This window comes from Pan paniscus, chromosome 20, assembly GCF_029289425.2.
Source record: "Pan paniscus chromosome 20, NHGRI_mPanPan1-v2.0_pri, whole genome shotgun sequence".
Lineage (NCBI taxonomy): Eukaryota > Metazoa > Chordata > Mammalia > Primates > Hominidae > Pan > Pan paniscus.
In genome coordinates, this window is record NC_073269.2 from 53825807 (window position 1) to 53852340 (window position 26534).

The following is a 26534-nucleotide window of genomic DNA, read 5'->3' on the forward strand; positions in this document are numbered from 1 at the left end:
GGATGGGTAGGTAGATGGATGGAAGGATGGAGGATGGGTAGGTAGATGGATGGAAGGATGGAGGATGGGTAAGTAGATGGGTGGAAGGATGGAGGGATGGGTAGGTAGGTGGATGGAAAGATGGAGGGAGGAAGAGACTGATGGCTAGAGGGAGGAAAGAGGAAGCTTTGGAGGGAGGGTTGGCTAGTTAAATGTTTCTGAGGGCTGGTTGGATGTTTGGAGAAATGTTTGGAAAGATAAAGAAGTGGATGGATGGATGGATGGATGGATGGAGGCAGGGAAGGGAGGGATGTTTTGGAGGGTTGGAGGAATATTTGGAGGGGTGTTTGAGGGGAGGGAAGGCTAGATGGATGGGAGGGTGGATGGGTAAATAAATACAGAAAACACCTGCTTCCCCTGGTGTCAGTTGGGACTAACGATCCCTTCCCTATGGGGGTGGAACAAGCTAACATTGCTGAAGTGCTCAGACAGTGCCTGGCACCTAGCGAGCACTCGACAAATGTTAGCCATCCTCATCCTCATCATTCAGACCATAGGGCTCAGCCTTGCCCCGGTGGCTTCTCTGACTCAGAGCGCCCCTCCTCATGAGCCCCTCTCCCTTGCTTCTGCCTCAGTTTCCCCACCACCCTCCCCTTCCTTGGGAACACATTGCAGACATCTTCAAGGGTCACCCAGAGCCTTGAGCCACAAAGCCCTTCTTGTCTACACTGGCTCCCTCACTCCTTCACCCGTTTATATGTAGGACAGACCCCCACCACACGCCTCATGTCTGCAGGACAGCAGGGTGGTGAAGAGCAGGGCTCAGGAGCCAGGCTTCCTAGGTTCCAGGCCTGGCTCTGCTGCCTGCTTGCTGGGAGACGGAGGATGACCCTCCCGGTGCCTCCAGTTCTCATCTGCAAAGTACGGGCCATGGGACCCCTCCTGGGATACCCTGAGGATTAGCTTAGTGTGTGTGAGGCATGGTCAGGACTCACTTAGTCTCGGTTGAGATCATCATTATCATCATCAGGTGCTGGGAGAGTTGGAGTGGGAGGAAAAGGACCCTGTCCCTGGTCAGGGGTTTCTGGCTGGGAGGGCACCTGGGAGGTATTCCTTGTCCCCATCTATCCCCATGGACTCAAGGGAACAGAAACTCTGACCCCCTCCAGCGGGCTCCCCTGAAGGGAGGGGGCCAGGCAAGCTGCCAAAATCTAACCTTGTCTCCCTCGCCCTCTTCCTGACCCCACCCCATCCAGTGGCGATGGATGATGAGGATGGGAGATGCTTACTAGACGTGATTTGGTGAGTAACGGGCTCCCCACCCCCTGCCCTCTGTCTCAACCCCCTCCCTTCCCTCCCCTCCCCAGCTCCTTACCTCCTCAGCGTCTCTTCCTCTTCTCTTCCAGTGACCCACAGGCCCTCAATGACTTCTTGCATGGATCCGAGAAGGTAAGCATGGGCGCAGGGAGAGGCATTCCCTGAGTGGGGGGCTGTCTAATTGGGAGTGAGGGACAGGGAGAGACATGTCCCTTTGATGAGGTAGCCATCTGCCTTGTGGCTTCTAACGCCAGGCACTGGAGTTACGGCCATGAGCAAAACTCATGGTAATCCCCTGTCCTCCTGCCATGGACACCTCCTTGGGAAACAAAGAAACCAGTCACTAATAAAGGTAATGGTGAAAAGGACCATGTAGAGTATGATAAAAAATAATAATGTCATTTGCACAATGAAAGAGGTTTAAAAGAAAATAAATGGGTCCCAGGGGCTCCTTTAGATAGTGTGATCAGAAAGGGTCACACGAGGGAGGTAACATTGAAGGTGAGACCTGAAGGATCACAGGGAGGTAGGTGGCCAGGCCCGGTGCTCCTGGCAGAGGGAAGAGCAAGTTCAAAGGTGGGAGAGAGCTTGGCATGGTTGAGGAACAGGAAGGAGGCTGATGGGGCCAAACTGAAGGGAAAACTAGTAGGAGGTGAGACTGTAGTAGGTAAAAGTCACCAGGTTATGTAGGCCTGGAAGCCCGATAGAGGAGTTGTTATTTTTATTCTGAATGTGACAGGCAGCTCTGATGGGCCCTTAAACATGAGAATGCCATATTTGATTTGCTTCTCAGAGAACGGAACAAAATGGGGAAAAGTAGAAGTCTGTTGAGCTCTGAGCAGCTGTATTAGTATCTATGGCTGTGTAACAGATTATCCCAGCATGCAGTGCCTTCAACAATTGTTAGAGCTCTTGCAGTGTCTGAAGGTCAGGAATCTGGGAGCAGCTTAGCTGGGTGGTTCAGGCTCAGGGACTCTCATGAGGTTGCAGTCAAGCTGTAGGCTGGGGCTGCAGTCAGCCAAAGGTTTGATTGGGGCTGGCAGATGTGCTTCCACCAGGACTCATTCCTGTGGCTGTTGGCAGGAGGCCTCAGTTCCTCACCACGGGGGCCTCTCCATAGTGCTGCTTGAGTGTCTTCACAGCATGGCAGCTGGCTTCCCCCAGAACGAGTGATCCGAGAGAGGACACAGGAGGAACCCGCAGTGCCCTTAATGACCCAGTCTCCAAAGTCCCACACCCTTCCTCCCATCACACTGTATTCACTAGAAGCTAATCAGTCAGTCTGGCCAGCACTCGGAGGGGAATTGAGCTCCACCTCTTGAAAGGAGAGGTTTCAAATAATTTATAGAGCAGAGGCATGAGCAATGGGATGATGGCAGCCTGGGCCATGGTGCAGGCAGTGGGGGAGGCATGTGGCACTGGATTTGGGATCTATCTGGGAGGTGGCATCAACTAGACTTGCTGGTGGACTCGATGTTGAGGGGGAGTGAGTGTCCACCATGGCTCCTGGATTTTGGCTTGAGCAACTGAGTGGATTCTGGTGCCATTTTCTGAAGTTGGGAATTTGGGGAAGATTCCAGAAGTCCAGGTGGTGCTGGTGGATGTACAAGTTCGGGTTCTGGAGAGATGTCCAGATGGAACAAGAAATTAGGGAAGCCCGAGCCATGGACATACATTCACTGGGCACATACGTGGATGCCAGGGCCTGTTCTGGGCACTAAGGATGGTGCTAAGCATCTGAGAATGCCCTGCCCTTCCAGAGATGGCACCGCATGGCTTGTCAGGTGCCCGGATGGTAGGTGTGCCAGGCACTCAGGCTGCGTTGGGAAAGGAGTACTTAGTGAGAAGGGACAGGAGCTATTGGACCACGAGTGACCACTCCTGAAGGCTGTGCTACTGGAGAGACTGGGGGGGCAGTGGCAGGGCGCAGCTTGGGCAGAGGCGTGAAGGCAGGATTCCGGAATTCGAGGCAGTCACGGCAGGATCGCTTCGCAGGCCAGGCTCGGGGACTCAGTGCTGGGGATGCCTTGGGTTTTAGGCAGGCACCCAAGCCCCTGCCTTTGGGGCCTCTTTTCGGAGGCGAGTTTCCCCCATACCCCCAGCCCTCTCCCATCCCAACCCTTGTCTTTTTGTCCTGAGTGACCCAAAATTGGTTTCTGCTCCAGAGCATGGGCCTGCCCTGCTGACTTTTGACCTTGGATGGGGCGGGTCTTGTTGCAGCTTGACAGTGATGACCTCCTGGATAATCCCGGGGAGGCCCAAAGTGCCTTCTATGAAGGTCCTGGGGTAAGTGCTGTGGCTCCCGATCATTGCCTGAGCTGTTGGGGCTGCCAGCGGGAGGAGGGCCCTGAAGCCAAGAGGGGAGGCTTGGGCTCATCTCCTGAGGGCTGTTGACAGGAGGAGGGCGGGGGTGGGCCACCCAGGGTGGCTGGACCATCCTGGCAGTGCAGGAGGGAGCAGAGCTGGGGAACCCTGTGGGGGGCCGACATGGACAAGGCTGACTGTGCCTTGCAGACCCCTCGGGGAAGAGGTGAGGGTCCCCGAGGCCTTGGGGCCCTGGGGCGGCTCATGCAGAGTGGTTCTGGGGAGCTGAAGCGGATGTGGGTTGTGGGGTTCACAGGGGCACTCCTGGAGAGCAGAGGGCTGGGGGAGGCCTAGGGTCCTGCCCAACTCAGCCATGGCAGGGTGTGACCTAGGGGAGGGGCCTCCTCACCTGCAGACTTCAGTCTTCACCTGGGCAGTGAATATGGGTGCTGAGAAAAGCCCAGAGTGGCCAATGCAGAGGACGTTTATTGAGCACCTACCGTGTGCCTGACTATGCCGGTCCCATGACTAAGTGCCAGTTGTCCACACCACGGTGGGCACCTCCTTCCTCCTTCTCCCTCTTCTGTTGCTGCTTTCCCCCCTTCACCTTTTCCTCCCCCCACCTTCCTTCGGCCTCCCCCCTCCCCGCCTCCCCTTCCTCCTTCCCCCTCCTCACCCTCCCCGCCTTCCCTCTTCATCATCAGAACATGCATTCACCAAACACTTAATATACGACCAGCCCTTCCTTGTCATCTTCATTTAGTTCTCACAGCTATAATATCATATTCCAAATAGCTTATCTTTCATAATATAAATGATGAGGAAATGCAGTAATTATATAACGTTGGTCTATTTACAGGCCCAGTAACAGTGGTGATCCTGTTACTATTTTGTGATCACACTTCTTACCACGACCATCATTTTTGTATACCCTAAGATCCCCATTCAGGTTCTAAACACTCTCCACACGTGACATCAGTGAATTTTCACAGGCATCCCAGGAGGCAGGTTGGTTGTGACCATCTGGCAGTTAAGAGCTCAGGGGGTTACAGTGGCCTGCCTGGTCCTCAGTCGGTTGGAGGCTGAGCCAGAGCCCTGTCTGCCTGCCACTCCCCGCCACTCACCAGTGGTTGACCCAGGCAGTCCCCTCGTCTGTGAAATGAGGAAGGGAGCAGCACCCGCCTCATGGGACTGTCACCAACAACAGCATGGAGAATCACAATAATAATGAGTGATGATGATAGATGCTTCTCGAGCACCTGCCAGGGGCCGGGTGCTACCGTGAACCCTCCATGTGGATTTACTGAGAATCCTGGAAGCTGCAGATTTTGATGGGTTATCTGGTCAGTATTGGTGGAGATGGAAATCTGTATCATAGGTATTGTTTGTGGGGCTTTCCACACATATGCCTGCAGATATTTTTCCATGCGTGTCCTGGGTTGCAGTCCAGGATAGCATGAAAAGCACTTAAAAAGCATTGAGGCTGGGCACGGTGGCTCACGCCTGTAATCCCAGCACTTTGGGAGGCCGAGGTGGGCGGATCACCTGAGGTCGGGAGTTCGAGACCAGCCTGACCAACATGGAGAAACCCTGTCTCTACCAAAAATACAAAATTAGCCGGGCGTGGTGGCACACGCCTGTAATCCCGGCTGCTTGGGAGGCTAAGGCAGGAGAATTGCTTGAACCCGTGGGCGGAGATTGTGGTGAGCCAGGATCACACCATTGCACTCCAGCCTGGGCAACAAGAGTGGAAACTCTGTCTCAAAAAAAACCCAAAGAAACAAAAAGCATTGAACTCACAGTGCGGTTGGCACAGAAGTTCACAAATGGGAGCCACTGCTGATGTGAGCTTTACTCCACCAGAACTACGACTGCTTGTCAGAAACCTTTAGGGCCAGGTGTGTTTCAGAATTTTGAATTTCTCCAATTCTGGAAAAGTGGTGCCATATGTGTGGTGTGTGTCATGTCACACGCTTGCCTTTCGGCGGCCAAACTTGGGATGTCACATCATGTGGATAAATGGATCCCACCTAAAGTGCCATGTTGGTTCTGGTCAGGTTTTGCTGCCAACAGAGCTATGAAAACAGTCTCAGTTCTTAGAGCTTTTTGGGTTTTGTAATTACAGATAAGTGTTGTGGGCCTATATCACTATTTAAACAATAGTTGCTTGTTTTTATTTATTTTTGTTTTGTTTTGTTTTGAGATGGAGTCTCACTCTGTCACCCAGGCTGGAGTGCAGTGGTAGGATCTCAGCTCATTACAGCCTCCACCTCCCAGGTTCAAGCCATTCTCCTGCCTCAGCCTCCCGAGTAGCTGGGACTGCAGGCACGTGCCACCACGCCTGGCTAATTTTCGTATTTTTAGTAGAGATGGTGTTTCACCATGTTGGTCAGGCAGGTCTCAAACTCCTAGGCTCAAGTGATCCGCCTGCCTCTGCCTCCCAAAGTGCTGGGATTACAGGTGTGAGCCACCATGCCTAGACTTTATTTTTGTTTTTTGGGCGTCAGCTGGTAGAGATTGGGGGACAGCACCCCCGCGGGCTTGGGCTGGATGGGCATGGGCGTGCGATGCAGGATCACGTTGGGCGCCGGGACCAGTGGTGACAAGCTGAGGCCCGGGGCCACCACCAGCGGCTTTCCCGAGGGTGCCCCGCTGGGTCTTACTCTTGTCACTTAGGCTGGAGTACAGTGACACAATCATAGCTCACCGTAGCCTGGAACTCCTGGGCTTAAGAGATCCTCTCACCTCAGGCTCCCAAAGTGCTAAGATTACAGGCGTGAGTCACTGTGGCCTTGGACAGTAGTTTTTTAAATTACATTTTACTGATGGGTACAGATGAAGAAACAGGTCAGATCAAGCACGCCCTAGGTTACACAGCTAAGCCTTGGCAGAGCTGGGATTTGATCCCGGGTCCAGCCACTTGCAGGTGGAATGTTCTTTTTTCTTTTCTTTTTTCTTCTTCTTTTTTTTTTCTTCTCAAAGTCTTGCCCTGTCACCGAGGCTGGAGTGTAGTGAAGTGCTCGTAGCTCCACTCTGCAGCCTCAAACTCCTGGGCTCCAGTGATCCTCTCACCTCAGCCTCCCAAGTAGCTAAGACCACAGGCACATGCTGCCACCCCTGGCTAATTTTTCTTTTTTAAAATTTTTTTCTCACTGCGTTGCCCAGGCTGGTCTCAAACTCTTCGGCTCAAGCCATCCATCCTCCTACCTCAGCCTCCCAAAGTGCTGAGATTACAAGCTTGAACCACCATGCCAGGAGGGAATGTTCTTTCTTGAACGTGGCTGCCCTGTCACCTCAGCATTCTTTGCGGCAGCTGTGGCCTGAGCGTAGCCCCTTGCTAACCTCAGCTCTTTCCTTCCCACCTTTCCTGGCCTGCAGCTCCATGTGCAAGAAGCTTCCGGCAACCACCTGAACCCAGAGCCCAACCAGCCGGCCCCCAGTGTGGACCTAGACTTCCTGGAAGATGACATCCTGGGCTCTCCTGCGACAGGGGGCGGCGGCGGGGGCAGTGGGGGCGCTGACCAGCCCTGTGACATCCTCCAGCAGAGTCTCCAAGAGGCCAACATCACGGAACAGACGCTGGAGGCCGAGGCTGAGCTGGACCTGGGTCCCTTCCAGCTGCCCACCCTGCAGCCTGCGGATGGCGGGGCAGGCCCGACGGGCGCTGGAGGGGCGGCGGCCGTGGCTGCGGGGCCCCAAGCCCTCTTCCCAGGCAGCACCGACCTGCTGGGGCTGCAGGGCCCGCCCACCGTGCTGACCCACCAGGCCCTGGTGCCGCCCCAGGACGTGGTCAACAAGGCCCTGAGTGTCCAGCCCTTCCTGCAGCCTGTGGGCCTGGGCAATGTGACACTGCAGCCCATCCCGGGCCTCCAAGGCCTGCCCAATGGCAGCCCTGGGGGTGCCACGGCGGCCACGCTGGGCCTGGCGCCCATCCAGGTGGTGGGCCAGCCCGTCATGGCGCTCAACACGCCCACCTCCCAGCTCCTGGCCAAGCAGGTGCCCGTCAGCGGCTACCTGGCCTCGGCGGCTGGCCCCTCGGAGCCCGTGACGCTGGCGTCGGCCGGTGTCTCGCCACAGGGGGCTGGCCTGGTCATCCAGAAGAACCTCTCGGCCGCTGTGGCCACCACGCTCAATGGGAACTCTGTGTTCGGAGGCGCGGGGGCCGCCTCGGCTCCCACCGGGGCGCCCTCGGGACAGCCGCTGGCGGTGGCCCCAGGCCTCGGCTCGTCGCCACTGGTCCCGGCGCCCAACGTGATCCTGCATCGCACACCCACGCCCATCCAGCCCAAGCCCGCGGGGGTGCTGCCGCCCAAGCTCTACCAGCTGACGCCCAAGCCGTTCGCGCCCGCGGGCGCCACGCTCACCATCCAGGGCGAGCCGGGGGCGCTCCCGCAGCAGCCCAAGGCCCCGCAGAACCTGACGTTCATGGCGGCGGGGAAGGCGGGCCAGAACGTGGTGCTGTCGGGCTTCCCCGCGCCTGCGCTGCAAGCGAACGTCTTCAAGCAGCCACCGGCCACCACCACCGGAGCGGCCCCGCCGCAGCCCCCCGGGGCCCTGAGCAAACCCATGAGCGTCCACCTCCTGAACCAAGGCAGCAGCATCGTCATCCCCGCCCAGCACATGCTGCCGGGCCAGAACCAGTTCCTACTGCCTGGCGCCCCGGCGGTCCAGCTCCCGCAGCAGCTCTCAGCCCTGCCGGCCAACGTGGGCGGGCAGATCCTGGCGGCCGCTGCCCCCCACACAGGTGGACAGCTCATCGCGAACCCCATCCTCACCAACCAGAACCTGGCGGGCCCACTGAGCCTGGGCCCCGTGTTGGCCCCCCACTCCGGGGCCCACAGCGCGCACATCCTCTCCGCCGCTCCCATCCAGGTGGGCCAGCCTGCGCTCTTCCAGATGCCCGTGTCGCTGGCGGCGGGCAGCCTGCCCACGCAGAGCCAGCCAGCGCCCGCCGGGCCGGCCGCCACCACTGTCCTCCAGGGGGTCACCCTGCCCCCCAGCGCCGTGGCCATGCTCAACACCCCCGACGGCCTGGTGCAGCCGGCCACCCCTGCCGCTGCCACTGGGGAGGCCGCGCCTGTCCTCACGGTGCAGCCTGCCCCCCAGGCGCCCCCCGCGGTCAGCACACCCCTGCCCCTGGGCCTCCAGCAGCCGCAGGCGCAGCAGCCCCCGCAGGCCCCCACCCCACAGGCCGCCGCCCCGCCTCAGGCCACCACCCCCCAGCCCAGCCCTGGCCTGGCGTCTAGCCCGGAGAAGATCGTCCTGGGGCAGCCGCCCTCTGCCACCCCCACGGCCATCCTCACTCAGGACTCCCTGCAGATGTTCCTGCCCCAGGTAAGCAGGGCGGGGCAAGGGAGCAGGTACCGGAGGAGGCGGGTTTGGGAGGAAGAGGGGCCCTGGGGCGAGGCGCCAAGATCCAAAAGTGGATGCCACTGTGGCAGCTGGCGGGGAAGGTCTCAGTCATGGCACAGGTGGCCCCTAAGAGGAGGCCCGAAGGGTGAGGGCCCTGGCTGAACTGGCAGGAAGATGGATTGGCAGGTTGGCTGACTGACAGACGAGGGGCAGGACAACTGTTAGGCAGTGAGAGGGACTGGCGGACAGACAGACAAAGAGAGGGACCAGCGAACAGACAGAAGGGTAGGCACTGGCTGGGCTGCTGACAGATGGAGAGGAGAGGGACCGGCAGGGAGAGGGACTACCTGACGGACAGAGAAGGGCAGGCACTGGCTGGCCTGCTGACAGACAAGGAGAGGAATCTCAGAGAGAAAGTGGACGAGACAGGGACAGAGGGACAGGCAGGTGGGGCAGGAGAGAGGCAGGGCAACGTGGAGCTGGCAGAGGGGCCAATGGGAGCTCAGAATGGAGCAGGCTGCCTGGGTTTCGGCCTCTGTGCCTGGCACCCTGCCTGCCAGGCTGCCCACTACCCCATTCTCTGGAACCCTGGGAGCGTCAATAGGGGCAGGGGTCTCGGGTGGGGAGGTCGAGGGCCTGTGGGGGCGGCTTTCTGATCCTGTGCGGGCTGCCCGTTGCAGGAGAGGAGCCAGCAGCCCCTCTCCGCAGAGGGCCCCCACCTCTCCGTGCCTGCCTCGGTCATAGTCAGCGCCCCGCCTCCCGCCCAAGACCCAGCCCCAGCCACCCCCGTCGCCAAAGGAGCTGGCCTCGGCCCTCAGGCCCCCGACAGCCAGGCTTCCCCGGCTCCGGCCCCCCAGGTAGAGGGACCCCAGCAGCCTGTGTCCGCAGCACAGACCCAGCCTCGCCCCTCCTGCCCGCTCTCCCGCTCCTCGCTCTCCGCCCTGCCTGCGTCTCTGTTCTGCTGACTTGGAACACAGAGCTCTCCTTCACCCCCCAAGTGTCTCCTAGTGATCATGGATGCCTGAGACCAGGGCCGGCCCTGGGGGAGCCCACGCGCTGCAGGAATGCAAGACCCACACGGAAGGAAATCTGTTCTTTCCTAAAATTATAATTTTCAAATCTGAATAAGTAATACATTCAGATAATTCACATTTCAAACGGTACAAAAAGATGCATAGTGGAAAGCCCCCGTCTCCTGAACCGTGGCCTCCTGTTGTCCTCCCAAGGTGGTTTCTTGCATTTGTTATCTGGATAGGGAAACAGAATCAAATATGGATTCTTTTCCTTCAATTTTTACAAAAAGGGTAGCATCTTCTGCCTGCAGTATTGCATCTTTTATTATTTAAAAATTGATCTTGGAGACCATTCTTCATTCTCTCTCTCTTTTTTTTTTTTTTTTGAAATGGAGTCTCACTCTATCACCCAGGCTGGAGTGCAGTGGCGCGATCTTGGCTCACTGCAACCTCCGCCTCCCATGTTTAAGTGATTCTCCTGCCTCCACCTCCCGAGTAGCTGGGGTTACAGGTGCCTGCCACCATGCTGGGCTAATTTTTGTATTTTTAATAGAGACGGGGTTTCACCATGTTGCCCAGGCTGGTCTTGAACTCCAGACCTCAAGTGATCCGCCCGCCTCAGCCTCCCAAAGTGCTGAGATTACACGTGTAGGCCACTGTGCCTGGCCCCATTCTTCATTCTCTTGTATGACTGCGTAGTATTCCACTGTGTGGGTGTGCGGATATTTATTTAGCCAGTCTAAATTGTTGTTAGGTTTTTAGGTCACTTCTGATCTCTAGCTATTATGAACAAGGCTGCAAAGAATGCCTTTGTATGTATGTCGTTTTCTAGGGTAAGTTCTTCAAAAGGAATTTGCTGGCTCTAAAGGCATATGCATTTTTATCTCTGACAGACATTGCCAAATTGCCGCCTGTGGAGTGTAAATTAGTTTAACCTTTATCAGCAATATGTGGTTGTGCCTTTTTCCCCCCGCCCCCCGCAACCTCACCAGTATGTTGAACTTGGCCAATCTAGATAGGTGAAAAATAGTATCTTGTTTTGTTTTCATTTGCATTTCTTTTATTGTGAATGAGGTCAGGCAGATTTTCATAAGAGTAAGAGCCATTTGTACTTTCTGTTCTATGAAATTGCTCATAGCCTTTGCCATTGTAAAATCTGGGTTGCTGTCATTTTGCTGTAGATTTGTAGAAACTCTTTACATATTAGGAAAATTAGCCTTTTGTCTTAAAGTAATAACCATTATGCTTATGAGTCATAACATAACAGGTTAGGGAGGGCTACGTTCTTTTTTTTTTTTTTTTTTTTTTTTGAGATGGAGTCTCACTCTGTCGCCCAGGCTGGAGTGCGGTGGCGCGATCTCGGCTCACTGCAAGCTCCGCCTCCCGGGTTCACGCCATTCTCCTGCCTCAGCCTCCCGAGTAGCTGGGACTACAGGCGCCCGCCACCATGCTGGGCTAATTTTTTGTATTTTTAGTAGAGACGGGGTTTCACCATGTCAGCCAGGATGGTCTCGATCTCCTGACCTCGTGATCCACCCGCCTCAGCCTCCCAAAGTGCTGGGATTATAGGCGTGAGCCACCGCACCTGGCCTACCTTCTTATTCTAGAGCAGTGAATGTGGTACTCATTCAAAAAAGACCAGTGGATAGGTAGGAAGAGGAGAGCGTGACAGTGACAAGGGCAGGATGGCAGAAGTCAGCACGGGCTTTGACCTTGAACAGCCATGGTTTCACTTGCACGCTCTCCCACTTACCATTTAACCTTCAGCAACCAGTTTTTCATTCCATCAGCAGGTGCCTAGGCAGGCTGAGGGAGCACTTAGGTGGAGTAAACGAGTTACTATATGCTTAGCACAAAGTAAGCACTTGATAAATGTTTGCTTTTATTATTATTATCTTGAGGGGGACAGAGTCCCACTCTGTCGCCTAGGCTGCAGTGCAGTGGCAAGATCTCGGCTCACTGCAATCTCCACCTCCTGGGTTCAAGTGATTCTCCTGCCTCAGCTTCTGGGTAGCTGGGATTACAGGTGCCTGCCACCACGTTTGGCTAATTTTCATATTTTTAGTAGAGATAGGGTATCACCATGTTGGCCAAGCTGGTCTCAAATGCCTGACCTCAGGTGAACCACCTGCCTCGGCCTCCCAAATTGCTGGGATTTACAGGCGCCCGCCACCATGCCTGACTAATTTCTGTATTTTTAGTAGAGAGATGGGGTTTCGCCATGTTGGCCAGGCTGCTCTCAAACTCCTGACCTCAGGTGATCCACCCGCCTCAGCCTCCCAGAGTGCTGGGATGACAGGTGTGAGACACCGCGCCCGGCCTAGCGCACTCTCATTTAAACCGCACAACCTCCACCAGGTAGGTGGTAGCATCTCATTTTGCAGGTGAGGAAACAGAGGCACAGGGAGAATAATTAGCTTGCCCAAGGTTGCACAGCTGGCAAATGGTAGGGCCTGGATTAAAAACCCTGGGGGCTTATTGCTGGAAACACCTGAAGTCTTGAGAAAGCCAGACCTGGGTGTGAATCCAGCTCTGCTTAGTGGAGCTCTCTGAGGCATGGATTTTGCATCTAAAATGGGAATAAGGCCAGTGACCTGACATGATGGCACTGCACAGAGCCAGCGCTCAGTGAACAGACACTTACTGTTAGCAGTTGCAGTAATGATGCTGTAGCTGAACTTATTTTTTTGGAAACAGGGTCTGGTTCTGTCGCCCAGGCTGGAGTACACTGGTGCAATATTGACTCCTACAACCTCCGCCTCCCATGCTTAAGTGATCCTCCCACCTCAGCCTCCGAAGTAGCTGGGACTACAGGCATGTGCCACCACGCACAGCTAATTTTTTTTTTTTTTTTGTATTTTGTTTTGTGGGGGAGATATGGGGTCTCACTATGCAGCCCAGGCTGGTCTCGAACTTCTAGGCTTAGTAATCCTCCCACCTTGGCTTCTCACAGGGCTGGGATTATGGCGGTGAGCCACTGTGCCTGGCCACGCGGATGACCTTTGAGAAGGAAGCTTAGTGCGCACAGGCAGGTGTGCACACGAGCTGATTCTTAGTCACACACAGAGGCTCGGCGGCACAAGGTAGGGCCCTCCGCAGTAGCTGTATCTGCAGCAGTGCCCAGCATGACAGAAGGTGGTCATGAATGTTTGTTGGGTGAGCAAATGGATGGACAGATGGATGGCTGAATAGACGGACGGATGGATGGCATGGGTGGGTGTGTGACTGGGTGATTGGCCAAGTGTCCCTTGGTGGGGACAGAATCATCCAGATTGGGAACCGCTATCCTGTGGATATGCAGGAATGCACGAAATAGCAGTTCCCAATCTGGGTGATTCTTACTGTTTGTAAGAATAGTGGTTCCCTTACTGTCCGAACTCCTTGCACTCGGAAGGAACTCTGTGCTCTCTGTACCCAGATGGATTTGGCAGCCTCTATGTGTGTGTGTGTGTGCGCGTGTGCGTGTGTGTGTGCACGCGCGTGTGTGTGCGCGCGCGCGCATGCGTACATTTTCCCTTTGTGTTAACACAAACAGAAATGCAAAGACTGTGTTCTGCATCTGGCTTTGCTTATTTAGCAACGCATCTTGGAGCACTGGCTTTCAGACCTTTTTTTTCCTTGACCCACCACCCGGGATAAGAATTCATTTTTTTTTTTTTCTCTGTCACCCAGGCTGGAGTGCAGTGGCACGATCTTGGCTAACTGCAACCTTCACCTCCCAGGTTCAAGCGATTCTCCTGCCTCAGCCTCCCGAGTAGCTGGGACTACAGGCGCACGCCACCGCATCCAGCTAATATTTGTATTTTTAGTAGAGACAGGTTTTCTCCATGTTGGCCAGGCTGGTCTTGAACTCCTTACCTCAGGTGATCTGTCTGCCTTGGCCTCCCAAAGTCCTGGGATTACAGGCATGAGCCACCATGCCCGGCACAAGAATTTCATTTTATGTCACCACCCAGGACATGCATACATATATGTATTTGTATATATACACATATCACTGAAACAAAAGTTTCATGAAATATTACCTATATTACAATGTGTGATACACATCAATATTTTCTATTTTGTTTCCATTGTTTTTTCTGGGGTTAGCAGGGAGGCATGGAGTCTCCCTCTGCTGCCCAGGCTGGAGTGTAGTGGCACTATCTCAGCTCACTGCAACCTCCACCTCCCAGGTTCAAGCAATTCTCCTGCCTCAGCTTCCCAAGTAGCTGGGATTACAGGAGTGCCCCACCATGCCAAGCTGATTTTTGTATTTTTAGTTGAGACAAGGTTTCACCATGTTGCCGAGGGTGGTCTCGAACTCCTGACCTCAGGTGATCTGCCCACCTTGGCCTCCCAAAGTGCTGAGATTACAGGCGTGAGCCACCGCACCCAGCCTCTACTGTTCTTTTTAAGTGCTGGTTCCAGCTCCCTAAGATGACTTGAGCCATTACCAGTGGTTACTATGTGTAGGGGTGTGTTTTTATTTTTGGGGGTTTTTTTGCAAGCTACCATCTGGGAAGATTGCTGTGATGTGGGAGTTAGGAAATAGGACTTGGCCACTTACAGGCCCTGTGACCTTCAGCAGGCTGCTTGCCTCGCTGATGTACCACGGTGTCCTTGCCTGCAGAATCAGAATGATAGGAACAGCGGCTACTTTGTAGAGCTGTGAGGGTTAAATAAACTAATATCTGTAAATTAATAGATGTATATTAACATTAAAATGTTTTAGAACAGAGTTGGGCATGTTGAAAGAGCTATGAAGGGAAAGAAGCCAGGCAAACTTTCTTTTTGCTTATTTGATTTTTATTCATTTATTTGTTTATTTTTCTGGGCAACTTTCTATAAAGAGGCAATAGTAAACGTTTCAGGCTTTTGCGGGCCATATGGTCTCTGTTATTATAGCACAAAAGCAGCCACAGACCGTATGTAAATGAATGAACACGGGAGTGTTCCAATAAAACTTTATTTAAGGACACTGAAATTGGAATTTCATGTAATTTTTGCAAGTCACGAAATAGTATTCTTACGATTTTTTTTCTTCAACTGTTTAAAAATGTAAAAACTATTCTTGGCTTGTGGGCTATAGTTTGCCTCTTTCTTTTGATGTCTTTATTGTGTTTTGTGATGTGGACATACCATGATTTCTTTATTCAGTCCCCTCTTCAGGAATACTTCAGGTGGTTTATTTGTCATTGTTAACAAACAAAACTCCTATAAGATATTCTTGGCTGAGCGTGGTGGCTCACACCTGTAGTCTCAGCACTTTGGGAGGCCAAGGCGGGCAATCACCTGAGGTCAGGAGTGTGAGACCAGCCTGGCCAACATGGGGAAACCCCATCTCTACTAAAAATACAAAAATGAGCCAGGCGTGATGGCGGGCACCTGTAATCCCAGCTATGCTACTTGGGAGGCTGAGGCAGGGGAATCCCTTGAACCTGGGAGGCGGAGATTGTAGTGAGCCTAGAGAGGGTTGCAGTGAGCTGAGATCGTGCCACTACACTCTAGCCTAGGCAGCAGAGTGAGACTCTGCCTCAAAAAAAAAAAAATTCTTGCACCCATGCTTTGCACACAGGTATGAAAGTACTTGTAGGGTAAATTTCTAGAAATAGAATTGCCAGACGCAGATGATAAGCTTTCCAGCCATTTTGTGGAAAGTGCTAAACCTTTTTGAAAAGGTTCATGACAGTGATGGCTTCACTTGGTCCTGCAGCTTTACCGACACACGAGATTAGCAGCTGGCCTGTTCTTTGCCAGGCTGGAAAGTGACACACCCCCTGTGCTTCTCTCTAATTGTGTGTGAAGTTGAGCATCTTGCCGCCTCCACATGGGGCTCTTGAAATCTCTTGGAAGCTGGGCGTGGTGGCTCATGCCTGTAGTCCCAGCTACTCAGGAGGGAGGCTGAGGCAGGAGGATCACTTGAGCCCAGGAGTTTGAGGTCAGCCTGAGCAACATAGCGAGATCTCATTTCTGAAGAAGAAAGAAATGGAAGGAAGAGAAGGAGGGAATCTCTTGGTGAACAATCCACTCATATGTTAGTTTTTTTGCTTTGGGAAGCTAAGATGGGGGATCACTTGAGGCTAGCAGTTGAAGACCAAATAATAATAATAATTTTGTGCTCATTTAGAGAATGTAGAAAATACAGAAAAGAACAAAGAAGAAAAATAAGTCACATGTAATACCACTGTGTGCAAGCAGTTGGTAAAAAAAATTTTTTTCTGGCCAGGCACAGTGGCTCACGCCTGTAATCCCAACATTTTGGGAAGCCGAGTTGGGTGGATCACAAGGTCAAGATATCGAGACCATCCTGGCCAACATGGTGAAACCCCGTCTCTACTAAAAATACAAAAATTAGCTGGGCATGGTGGCGTGCACCTGTAATCCCAGCTACTAGGGAGGCTGAGGCAGGAGAATTGCTTGAACCCGGGAGGTGGAGGTTGCAGCGAGCGAGCCGAGATTGAGCCACTGCATTCCAGCCTGGGTGACAGAGCGAGACTCCGTCTCAAAAAAAAAAAATTTTTTTTTTCTTTGTTTTGTTTTATTTTTTGTTTTTGAGACAGAGTCTCTCTCTCTCTCTCGCCCAGGCTGGAGTGCAGTGGCGCGATCTCGGTTCATGGCAACCTCTGTCTCTGGGATTGGAGCAATTCTCCTGCCTCAGCCTCCCAAGTAACTTGGATTTACAGGCACATGCCACCATGCCCGGCTAATTTTTGTATTTTTAGAGAGATGAGGTTTCACCATGTTGGCCAGGCTGGTCTTGGACTCCTGACCTCAAGTGATCCACCCGCCTCGGCCTCCCAAAGTGCTGGGATTACAGGTGTGAGCCACTATGCCAGGCCTAGCTTTGTTTTTTCTAAGATAAATATTGTAGAAGAAGTAATATTTTGGTATGAAGTTTCTGTTTAACCCCCCGACCCCAATTTTATTTAAAACATTTTTTAAATAAGTCATTTTATTCACATGGTATGATCATCAAAAAGTTTTTTTTTCTTTTTTTTCTTTTTTTCCAGAGACAGGGTCTTGCTCTGTTGCCCAGGCTGGTCTTGAACTCCTGGGCTCAAGCAGTCCTCCTGCCTTGGCCTCCGAGAGTGCTGGGATTACAGGCATGAGCCACTGAGCCTGGCCTAATTTATTTTATTTATTTTTTCTGAGACTGAGTCTCTCTCTGTCGCCCAGGCTGGAGTGCAGTGGCAAGATCTTGGCTCACTGCAAGCTACACCTTCTGGGTTCAAGCAGTTCTCCCTGCCTCAGCCTCCGGAGTAGCTGGGATTACAGGTGCACACCATCCCGCCCGGCTAATTTCTGTATTTTTAGTAGAGACAGGGTTTCGCCATGTTGGCCAGGCTGGTCTTGAACTCCTGGACCTCAGGTGATCCGCCTGCCTGGCCTCCCAAAGTACTGGGATTATAGGCGTGAGCCACCACGCCTGGCCACCTGGCCTAATTTTTGTATCCCTTTCCAGTTCTTCGTGTATATACAACCTAGTGCAAATATGGTTTACGTTTCTCTCCCATTTGTACCCAAAAGGGAGCTCATTATGTACTTACTGTGGCAGCAACAGAGAGTTTGCTTGTTTTCTGTTAGAGTCTTGAAGTATTCCTTTGTACAGAAGAGCCACAGTTCATTTCCCCAGGAAATGCCATATTGATGCACTTTAGACCATATCCAGATTTTGGCGTTCTACACGAAGCTGCAGGAAACAACTTGTTCACCTGTTTTGTTTTTGTTTTTGTTTTTGAGACAGAGTTTCGCTCTTTTTGCCCAGGCTGGAGTGCAATGGCATGATACTGGCTCACTGCAACCTCCGCCTCCCAGGTTCAAGCAATTCTCCTGCCTCAGCCTCCCTAGTAGCTGGGATTACAGGTGCACACCACCATGCCCAGCTAATTTTTGTATTTTTAATAGAGATGGGGTTTCACCATGTTGGCCAGGCTGGTCTCAAACTCCTGACCTCAGGTGATTCACCCACCTCAGCCTCCCAAAGTGCTGGGATTACAGGTGTGAGCCACCGCGCCTGGCCTACTTGTTCACTTGTTATTTCCCATGTGTGCAGGTCTGTTTACTTCCTGGAAGCCTGTTTGCTGGACTAAAGCAAATGTGCATTTATAACTTGGATAGCTACTGCTGAATTGCGTTCCTCTTGAGTTGTAGCAAATTGTGCCAGTTGAGACCCCTAAGGGCAGTATATACAAGCATCTTTACTAGACATAGGCTTTATTCCTAATGCGATGGGTGGTAAATGGTACCCTAGGGTGAAAAATAGTGCCCCGGGGTGCGTTTTGCTGTGCATTTCTCTTATTACAAGTGAGGTTGAGTAGCTCTGAAAATACTTAAGCCTTTTGTCTTTCCTTTTCTGTGCACTGTCTGATCATATCCTTTGCCCCTTTTTCACCAGTTGTAATTCTTAGTGATTTCTAGAGTCTATCTATATATGAGAGAGATGAACTTTGTATTTGGAGTTGCAACTGTTTTCCCCAGTAAGTCATTTGGCATGTGACTTAATTTGTGGATTGTGTGTGTGCGCACTTTTGATGAGAATGAAATTAAATTTTTTAAATTTTTTGGTATCTTTAAGCTTTTTATGTTTAAATGACTTCAAACACATAAAAAGTTTCAGAATTAGTACAGAGAGCTCATAGGAGTTCTTTACTCCTCAACTAGATGTATTAGTTATCTATTGCTATGCAGGAAAATATCCTCAAAACTTAGCAGCTTCAAACAACAAGTATTCACGTGTCTCCCACTGTTTCTAAGCATCAGGAATCTGAAAGCAGCTTAGCTAGGAGGTTCTAGCTCTGGATCTCCCATGAAGTTGTGGTCATCTGAAGGTCCCACCGATCTGGAGAACCTGCTCCCACGCTCACTTGTGTGGCTATTAGCAGGAGGCCTCAATTGCTTCCTCAGTGGGCCTCTCCAAAGAGCAGCACATGACACACAGCGGTTGGCTTCCCACAAAGTGAGTGACCCAATAGAAACAGACAGAATGCTCAGGATGGGAGCCGCAGGCTTTTTATAACTAATCTTGGAAGTGTCATATAATCACTTCTGCCAAATTCTATTGGCCACAAAGACCAGCATATGGGAGGGGACTGAACACAAGGAGGTGAGGATTGTTGGTGGCTGCCTCCCACGTCTACCCATTGTCAGCCTTTTGCTACATCTGCCTTGACCTTAGCATTCTCATTCTGTGTACACTTTTTTCTGAATCAGTTGAGAGTAAGTTGCAACCATTATACCCGTTTGCCCCTTAATATTTTATTTTATTTATTTATGTATTTATTTATTTTTGAGTCTGAGTCTCACTCTCTCGCCTAGTCTGGAGTGCAGTGGTACAATCTTGGCTCACTGTAGCCTCTGCCTCCCAGGTTCAAGCGATTCTCTTGCCTCAGCCTCCTGAGTAGCTGGGATTACAGGCACACACCACACCCTGCTAATTTTTGTGTTTTTAGTACAGATGGGGTTTCACCATGTTGACTAGGCTGGTCTCAAACTCCTGGGCTCAAGTGATCCACCTGCCTTGGCCTCCCAAAGTGCTGGGATTGCAAGCGTGAGCCACCGCGGCCAGCCTACCCCTTAATATTTTAGTATAATATTTCAGCCTTGGAGAACAAGGACATTCTCTTACTTAACCATCATACCGCAAAGAAATAAAGCAGACAGCATTGACATGATACTGTTGTCATATCCACTGTCCATAATCCAACTTTACCAGGTGCCCAGGGATCCTGTAATGTTGTATTATTCTCCTATTTCATGTAGCATTGGAGTGCCGCTGCGTGTGGGCCACCTCCCTGAGCCCTTGGAACCTATTGAGTGGGCCAGTTCTCTTTTCTCCGACTCAGCGACGCACCTGCCATTGGCCATTTGAGTCATTTCTCCTTTTCCTCTATTGTAAATACTCCCAAAGTGGGCAACCCCATAGCAAGTACTTGAATATTCTTTTTTTTTTTTTTTGAGACGGAGTTTCACTCTTGTGCCCAGGCTGGAGTGCAGTGGCGTGATCTCAGTTCACTACAACCTCCGCCTCCTGGGTTCAAGCAATTCTCCAGCCTCAGTCTCCTGAGTAACTGGGATTACAGGTGCATGCCACCATGCCCGGCTAATTATTTTTGTATTTTTAGTAGAGACAGGGTTTCATCATATTGATCAGGCTGGTCTCGAACTCCTGACCTCTGGTTATCTGCCCGCCTCAGCCTCCCAAAGTGCTGGGATTACAGGCGTGAGCCACTGTGCCCGGCCGAATATTCTTCATCACAGATTCCTGGAGGGGAATTTCCAGGTCAAAGTCGTGACCCTTTCAAAGTCCCCAGACCAAGCTGCCTTCCAGGAGGCAGTCCCACCAGCTGTACACAGCGCCAAGGACTGCGCCTCTCATCTCTTCTTAGAGGTGGCAAACCTTTTGAAGACTGATTGATTGATTGGTTTGGTTTGGTTCTTTAACTGTCAGAAGTTACTCAGGGCCCAGCTTGGAAGGGATGCTGGAAGGGCCCTGGGACTTAGAGGCCAAAGCTGGTGGTGAATCTGATGTCATGCCGAGAGGCCCGGCTCTGGAGTGTGGTGGTGCTGGCTGTCCTCGGGCAGATCTCCTGAGCCCTCTGAGCCTGAACTCAGTCAGCTTTGAGAAACGGCTCAGAAGTCACTGAGCAGTGTAAAGGCCTCAGTTCCGCCTTCACCAGCCTGGAGAGTCTGGACCAGTTTTGGAGCCTTGGCCTCAGTTTCTTATCTGTGAAATGGGTCCAGTGTTACCACTGCCCTCAGGGCTAGGGAGAGATCACACAAATGGATGCGGGAGGCCGGCCATTCGTGTTAGATCAGCGTGAGCTGTTACTAGGATGCAGATTCTGTGACAGCAAGTGTCACGGTGCCAGCCCAGTGTTGGGTGCACAGCTGGTGCCCACTGGTTACACAGTGGCTGCTCTGGTTATGATTCTTTGGGAGGAGGGTCCAGAAGGGCAAGGCGCTCCGTCTGAGACATGCTTTAGGCGAGGTGGCTGTGTGCGTGTGACAGAACTAGCACCAGATCGTGTGTGCTTGCAGACACAGGCTTCATCAGAGTCTGGTACATCGTGCACACGCACGCACGCTTGTACCTGCAAGCTCACGTGGCACCCAGGTAGGCCTGCAGCCATGGACACACAGGCACACAGAGGCAGGTGCCCAGGACACTTAGAAGGGGGTCCAGGCCTTCCCATGCCCGCATCCAGAGGTCCACACGTGGCTGTGAACCCAGGCCTGTCCCTGTGTGGCTATCCGTATTCTCGGCAGCCCCCATGCCGTGGCCATCAACCCCGAGCCATGGTACACAGCATCATGCTGGTGTCTCTTTGCCTTGACTTGGCTGGATGGGCTGGTGGGGGCTGGCGGCTGGGACGCTGCCCTGCCTGCCCTCCTTCCCCGCTGCTGTGCTCGCCGCCCGGCCCTCCTGCCTCCTGCTGGGCAGCGGGTGTGGTGCCCCTGCTGCCACCGCCACCACTGCCTCTGCTTCCTCCGCTGCTGCCACCCCAACCCTGCAGGGCTCGCCTTTGTCTGGGGAACTGCGAGGGGTGGGGGGAATGGGGCAGAAGGGGGGTTGAGATCGGAGGCCAGAGAAATGTGGAGGAGCTGGGGTGGGGGACAGAGGTCGAGGGCAGGTGGAGGGGGTGCCGTGGGGAATGAGAGGCGAGGGAGGGAAGAGCAGCCGTGGTGGGCTCCTCTCTCAGGATGGGTGTGGGCTAGGAAGGGGGCTTCTGGCGGGGATGGCTGGGGACCCCAGTGTCTTGGGGCAACAGGAGCTATGGTTGGTTCTGACCCCCGCCCCTCCCCTCTCCCTCCCTCCCCTGCCCAGATCCCGGCAGCGGCTCCGCTGAAGGGCCCAGGCCCCTCTTCGTCCCCGTCACTACCTCACCAGGCCCCTCTGGGGGACAGCCCCCACCTGCCCTCCCCACACCCCACCCGGCCCCCTTCCCGCCCACCCTCCCGGCCACAGAGTGTGTCCCGCCCTCCCTCAGAGCCAGCCTTGCACCCTTGCCCCCCACCCCAGGCCCCCCCAACTCTGCCTGGCATCTTTGTCATCCAAAACCAGCTAGGCGTTCCCCCGCCTGCCAGCAACCCGGCCCCTACTGCCCCAGGCCCGCCGCAGCCGCCTCTCCGCCCCCCATCCCAGCCGCCTGAGGGACCGCTGCCCCCAGCCCCCCACCTCCCTCCATCCTCCACCTCCTCCGCTGTGGCCTCCTCCTCTGAGACGTCCTCCAGGTTGCCAGCCCCTACACCATCCGACTTCCAGCTCCAGTTCCCACCCAGCCAGGGGCCCCACAAGTCCCCCACTCCCCCTCCAACCCTCCACCTGGTCCCTGAGCCGGCAGCACCCCCCCTACCGCCTCCTCGGACCTTCCAGATGGTGACCACCCCCTTCCCAGCGCTGCCCCAGCCGAAGGCTCTTCTCGAGAGATTTCACCAGGTAATGGGAGGCAGGGACTGCCCGCCCCATCAGCCCCATCCCATCCCACCCCCTCAGTCTGATGGGAGCCCCTCCGCCTTATGGCTCTGTGATCCTCCCCAGCCCTGCTGCGTCTGGACACCCCTACACCTAGCCTATGTTCCCCACCCCTCATCCACCTGTCCCCTCCTCAGGTGCCGTCCGGAATCATCCTCCAGAACAAGGCTGGGGGGGCCCCTGCCGCCCCGCAGACCTCCACCAGCCTGGGGCCCCTCACCAGCCCCGCTGCTTCTGTGCTGGTCAGTGGGCAGGCCCCATCTGGGACCCCCACTGCCCCCAGCCACGCCCCCGCCCCGGCACCTATGGCCACCACAGGTAGGAGAGAGGTCGCCTATGTGCCCAGGGAGACGGGGCCTGAAGATGGGTGGGCGGGGCTGAGCAGGGAGAATGGGCTGGGGCAGGGCTGTGGGACTCAGCACAGGGCATCAGCCAGAACTCAAGGGACCCAGGAAGGCCAGAGGTGGCAGGGCTGGCCCCAGATTTGAAGGGCCGGAGGGCCAGGAGGAGAGCGGTGGGGTACAGGGTGGGGCTCCCGTTTGAGGAGGGGGCCTTCATGCAGTGACCGCAGGCCCTGTCTCCCCCACCCCGCCCACCCCCAGGCCTCCCTCCTCTGCTTCCAGCCGAGAACAAGGCTTTTGCCAGCAACCTCCCGACCCTGAATGTGGCCAAGGCCGCTTCCTCCGGGCCAGGGAAGCCCTCCGGGCTGCAGGTAAGGGGCCCTCAGAGCAGGGGTCAGGACAGGACCAGGAGTCTTCGGGAACTGGGAACTGGGGCTGGCAGGGGCAGGGAGACACAGAAAGACGCGGACAGGATGAAGCTGGGACCGTCAGGCAGCTGAGACACCATGAACAGCCGTGCAGGGACAGGAAGGGCAGAATGACACCCAGACAGGCAGCCAGAGATGAGGGAGAAACACGGAGACGGTGGGACGGAGACGGCACCGAGACTACTGGCAACAGTGTAAGGGACTATGACTGGGGAAAGAGTAGGTGATATGGACACAGGACGGGAAGGACAGGGCTGAGATGACAAGATGTGAGCTCAGGACAGGAAAGGCGGGTTTAGATGAGACAGACCGGAGACGGAGCAGATCAGGGACCGAGAATGAAAGGGTGAGAGGGTGGGGACAGCTGAGGCCGAGGCCACCTGTAGATGTAAGACGTGGGGGAGACAGAAGACAAGGAGAGGAGCAGGTGGGAGGACCAGGACCCAAGAGGCCGGGAGAAGCACAGAGATGGAGATGCCGGAACGAAGGCCAGACGCTGAGGACAAGAGGGGAAGCCAGGAAGGGAGGCGGGGGGGCGAAACGACAGGAGCCACATTGGGAGAGAGACTGTGCGAGGCAGGGGCACTGGGTGCTGGGCGGTGATGTGGGAAGCAGGCATCCGGCAGAGGAGGGAGGTCACACAGAGGCAGCCCTGGGCGAGGGGACGGAGGGAACCCAGGCAGAGGACGCCCAGGGCTCCAGCCTGCCTGTCACCCTCTCCGTCCACTCCCCAGCCCAGCCCAGGTCTTCCCCTGGGGTTCATTGTGATGGGCGGGGGATCCTGCAGCTGGGGCCAGGCCCCCACCTGGGTGAGACACTGGTCCCCTGTCCCGTCTTTATCCTAGGCTGGAGGGGAAGCGGGTCGGGGGAGGGAAGGCTTCTGGAGGCAAAGGCCTCTCACTCGCCTTTCTTCTCCCAGTATGAGAGCAAACTGAGTGGCCTGAAGAAGCCCCCCACGCTTCAGCCCAGCAAGGAAGCCTGGTGAGTCCACACCCCATCGTTGCATGCCTGCCCTGTACCTTCCAGAGACCTGGGGGAGCATGGGGCCACCCTCCAGAAGCAGAGTTGGGCAGGCCCAAGTGCCAAGCCCAGCTCCACCTCTTGGTAGCGATGTAGTTCCCTCATAGACCCTCAGTTTCCCCCTCTGGAAAATGGGGTGACCAGAGAGTGGTGGAGGGAGGGTGGGCTGTGGCTCCGCCAGGCTGGGGCTCAGGAGGGCGGCAGTTTGGTCCATCCTGGTTGTTGCTGTGCCCTCCACGTCTCCCACACGGCTGGGCCGCGTCGGTGCTGAGCCCCACTGGGTGGGTGAAGTGATGGGTGGGGGAAGTGAGTGGGTGGACATAGCTGTTGGGAGGATGATGGGGGGGGTGTTTGGGGATGGATAGATGGGAGTCTGGGCGGATGGATGGGTAAATGCTGGATGCCTGCCTGCCCTCTCTCCTGCCCTCCTTCCACCACCAGGGTTTTTTGTTTTGTTTTAGGGGGGGTTCTTTGAGCCAGAGTCTCACTCTGTCACCTAGGCTAGAGTGCAATGGCACAATATTGGCTCACTGCAACCTCCGCCTCCCCCGTTCATGTGATTCTCCTGCCCCAGCCTCCCAAGTAGCTGTGACCACAGGCGTCCGCCTCCATGCTCGGCTAATTTTTGTATTTTTAGTAGAGATGGAGTTTCACCATGTTGGCCTCAAGTGATCCACCTGCCTCGGCCTCCCAAGGTGCTGGGATTACAGGTGTGAGCTACCACGCCCAGCCCACCATGAGTGTTTTTTTAAAAACATATAAGTCCGGGGGGCAGAGGTTGCAGTGAGCCGAGATCATGCCATTGCACTTCAGCCCAGGCGACAGAGCAAGACTGCATCCCCTCACCCAAAAAAAAAAAATTTTTTTATATATATATTGTGGAGACAAGGTCTTACTATGTTGCCCAGGCTGGTTGGTTTTGTTTTTGTTTTGTTTTGTTTTTGGAGACGAAGTCTCATTCTGTCACCCAGGCTGGAGTGCAGTGGTACAATCTCGGCTCACTGCAACCTCTGCCTCCTGGGTTCAAGTGATTCTCCTACCTCAGTCTCCCGAGTAGCTGAGATTACAGGTGCATGCCACCACACCTGCCTAATTTTTGTATTTTTAGTAGAGACGGGGTTTCATTATGTTGGCCAGTCTGGTCTTGAACTTCTGGCCTCAGGTGACCCACCCATCTCAGCCTCCCAAAGTGCTGGGAGTACAAGTGTGAGCCACCATGCCCGGCCTAGGTTGGTCTGAAACTCCTAGTCTCAAGTGATCCTCCCACCTCAGTCTCCTGAGAGCTGGGACTACAGGCACGTGCCACCACACTCGGCTAATTTTTAAATAATTTTTGTAGAGACAGGGTCTTGCTGTGTTGCCCAGGCTGGTCTTGAACTCCTGGGCTCAGACAATCCTTCTGCCTCGGCCCCGCAAAGCGCTGGGATTGCAGGCGTGAGCCTCTGTGCTTGGCCTAGGAGTGTGAATTAAGTCCCCACTCAGTGCCCAGGCCTGAGCCCCATGTTGGGAACACAGGAGTAAGTGACACAAAGTCCCTGCCCCCACAGTGCAGAGAGGCTGCTGGTTTTTAGCCGAGGGTGGAGTTGGGCCTGCCTGGTGGGGGAGACAGTCACACGGCCAACAGACAAAACCCACTGTAACATGGGCTACAAAAGCGGCCAGTGAGAAGACAGGATCCAGCCTCCCTCCCTTCTTCCCGAAGGCTGCACTTTGGAGGAGGCACGGTGGAGCCACACTGGCTCCAGGTGGCAGGAGGCAGAATAGCAGCTTCCAGGCTCTGGCCTCACTCCCGCTCTGCTCTTCCTACCTTACGTGCTTTGGAGAGGAGTGACTTCACTTCCTCGACCTCACCTTCCCTTTCTGTAAAATGGGGATAGCGATAGCACTGCTTTGGTCGGCCCCAGGGACTCAGTGAGATGGAACAAGCACGTTCAGTACATGGGAACACCACTGCCCAAGTATTCCCCTTCCCGCTGTCGTGTTCAGCTGCGGCCTGGGGCTGAGGGTTCAGGGACTTCCCCTGGCCCTCATCCGTCCCCCCCACCCTCCGCCGTGTGTGGTCTCTCCCCTTTCCACCCGCAGTTTCCTGGAGCATTTGCACAAACACCAGGGCTCCGTCCTGCACCCCGACTACAAGACGGCCTTCCCCTCCTTTGAGGACGCCCTGCATCGCCTCCTGCCCTACCATGTCTACCAGGGCGCCCTCCCCTCCCCCAATGACTACCACAAAGGTGAGGCCTCCCCAGGACACGGCCCTATATGTCCCAGGGGACCCCAGCCCGTGGGGCGGGGCGTCGCCAGTGTGGAGCCGCAGGTGCACGGTGCG

The 26534-nt window shown here is 54.5% G+C and overlaps 1 protein-coding gene across 2 annotated transcripts in view; it reads left to right on the plus strand.

The window, feature by feature from the left end:
• Positions 1-26534, plus strand: part of BICRA (BRD4 interacting chromatin remodeling complex associated protein) — a 100812-nt gene that overhangs the window by 69956 nt on the left and 4322 nt on the right. Inside the window, exons 3-12 of one of the 2 annotated variants that reach the window (XM_034946664.3) lie at positions 1236-1281; positions 1386-1428; positions 3517-3582; positions 6979-8934; positions 9633-9809; positions 21772-22383; positions 22557-22737; positions 23022-23131; positions 24108-24169; positions 26291-26439. In XM_034946664.3, coding sequence (XP_034802555.2) covers positions 1241-1281; positions 1386-1428; positions 3517-3582; positions 6979-8934; positions 9633-9809; positions 21772-22383; positions 22557-22737; positions 23022-23131; positions 24108-24169; positions 26291-26439 — 3397 coding nt within the window. In that variant the 5' untranslated portion in view covers positions 1236-1240. The remainder of the gene's footprint in view (positions 1-1235; positions 1282-1385; positions 1429-3516; positions 3583-6978; positions 8935-9632; positions 9810-21771; positions 22384-22556; positions 22738-23021; positions 23132-24107; positions 24170-26290; positions 26440-26534) is intronic. The other variant, XM_055103491.2, reaches the window with a different exon arrangement.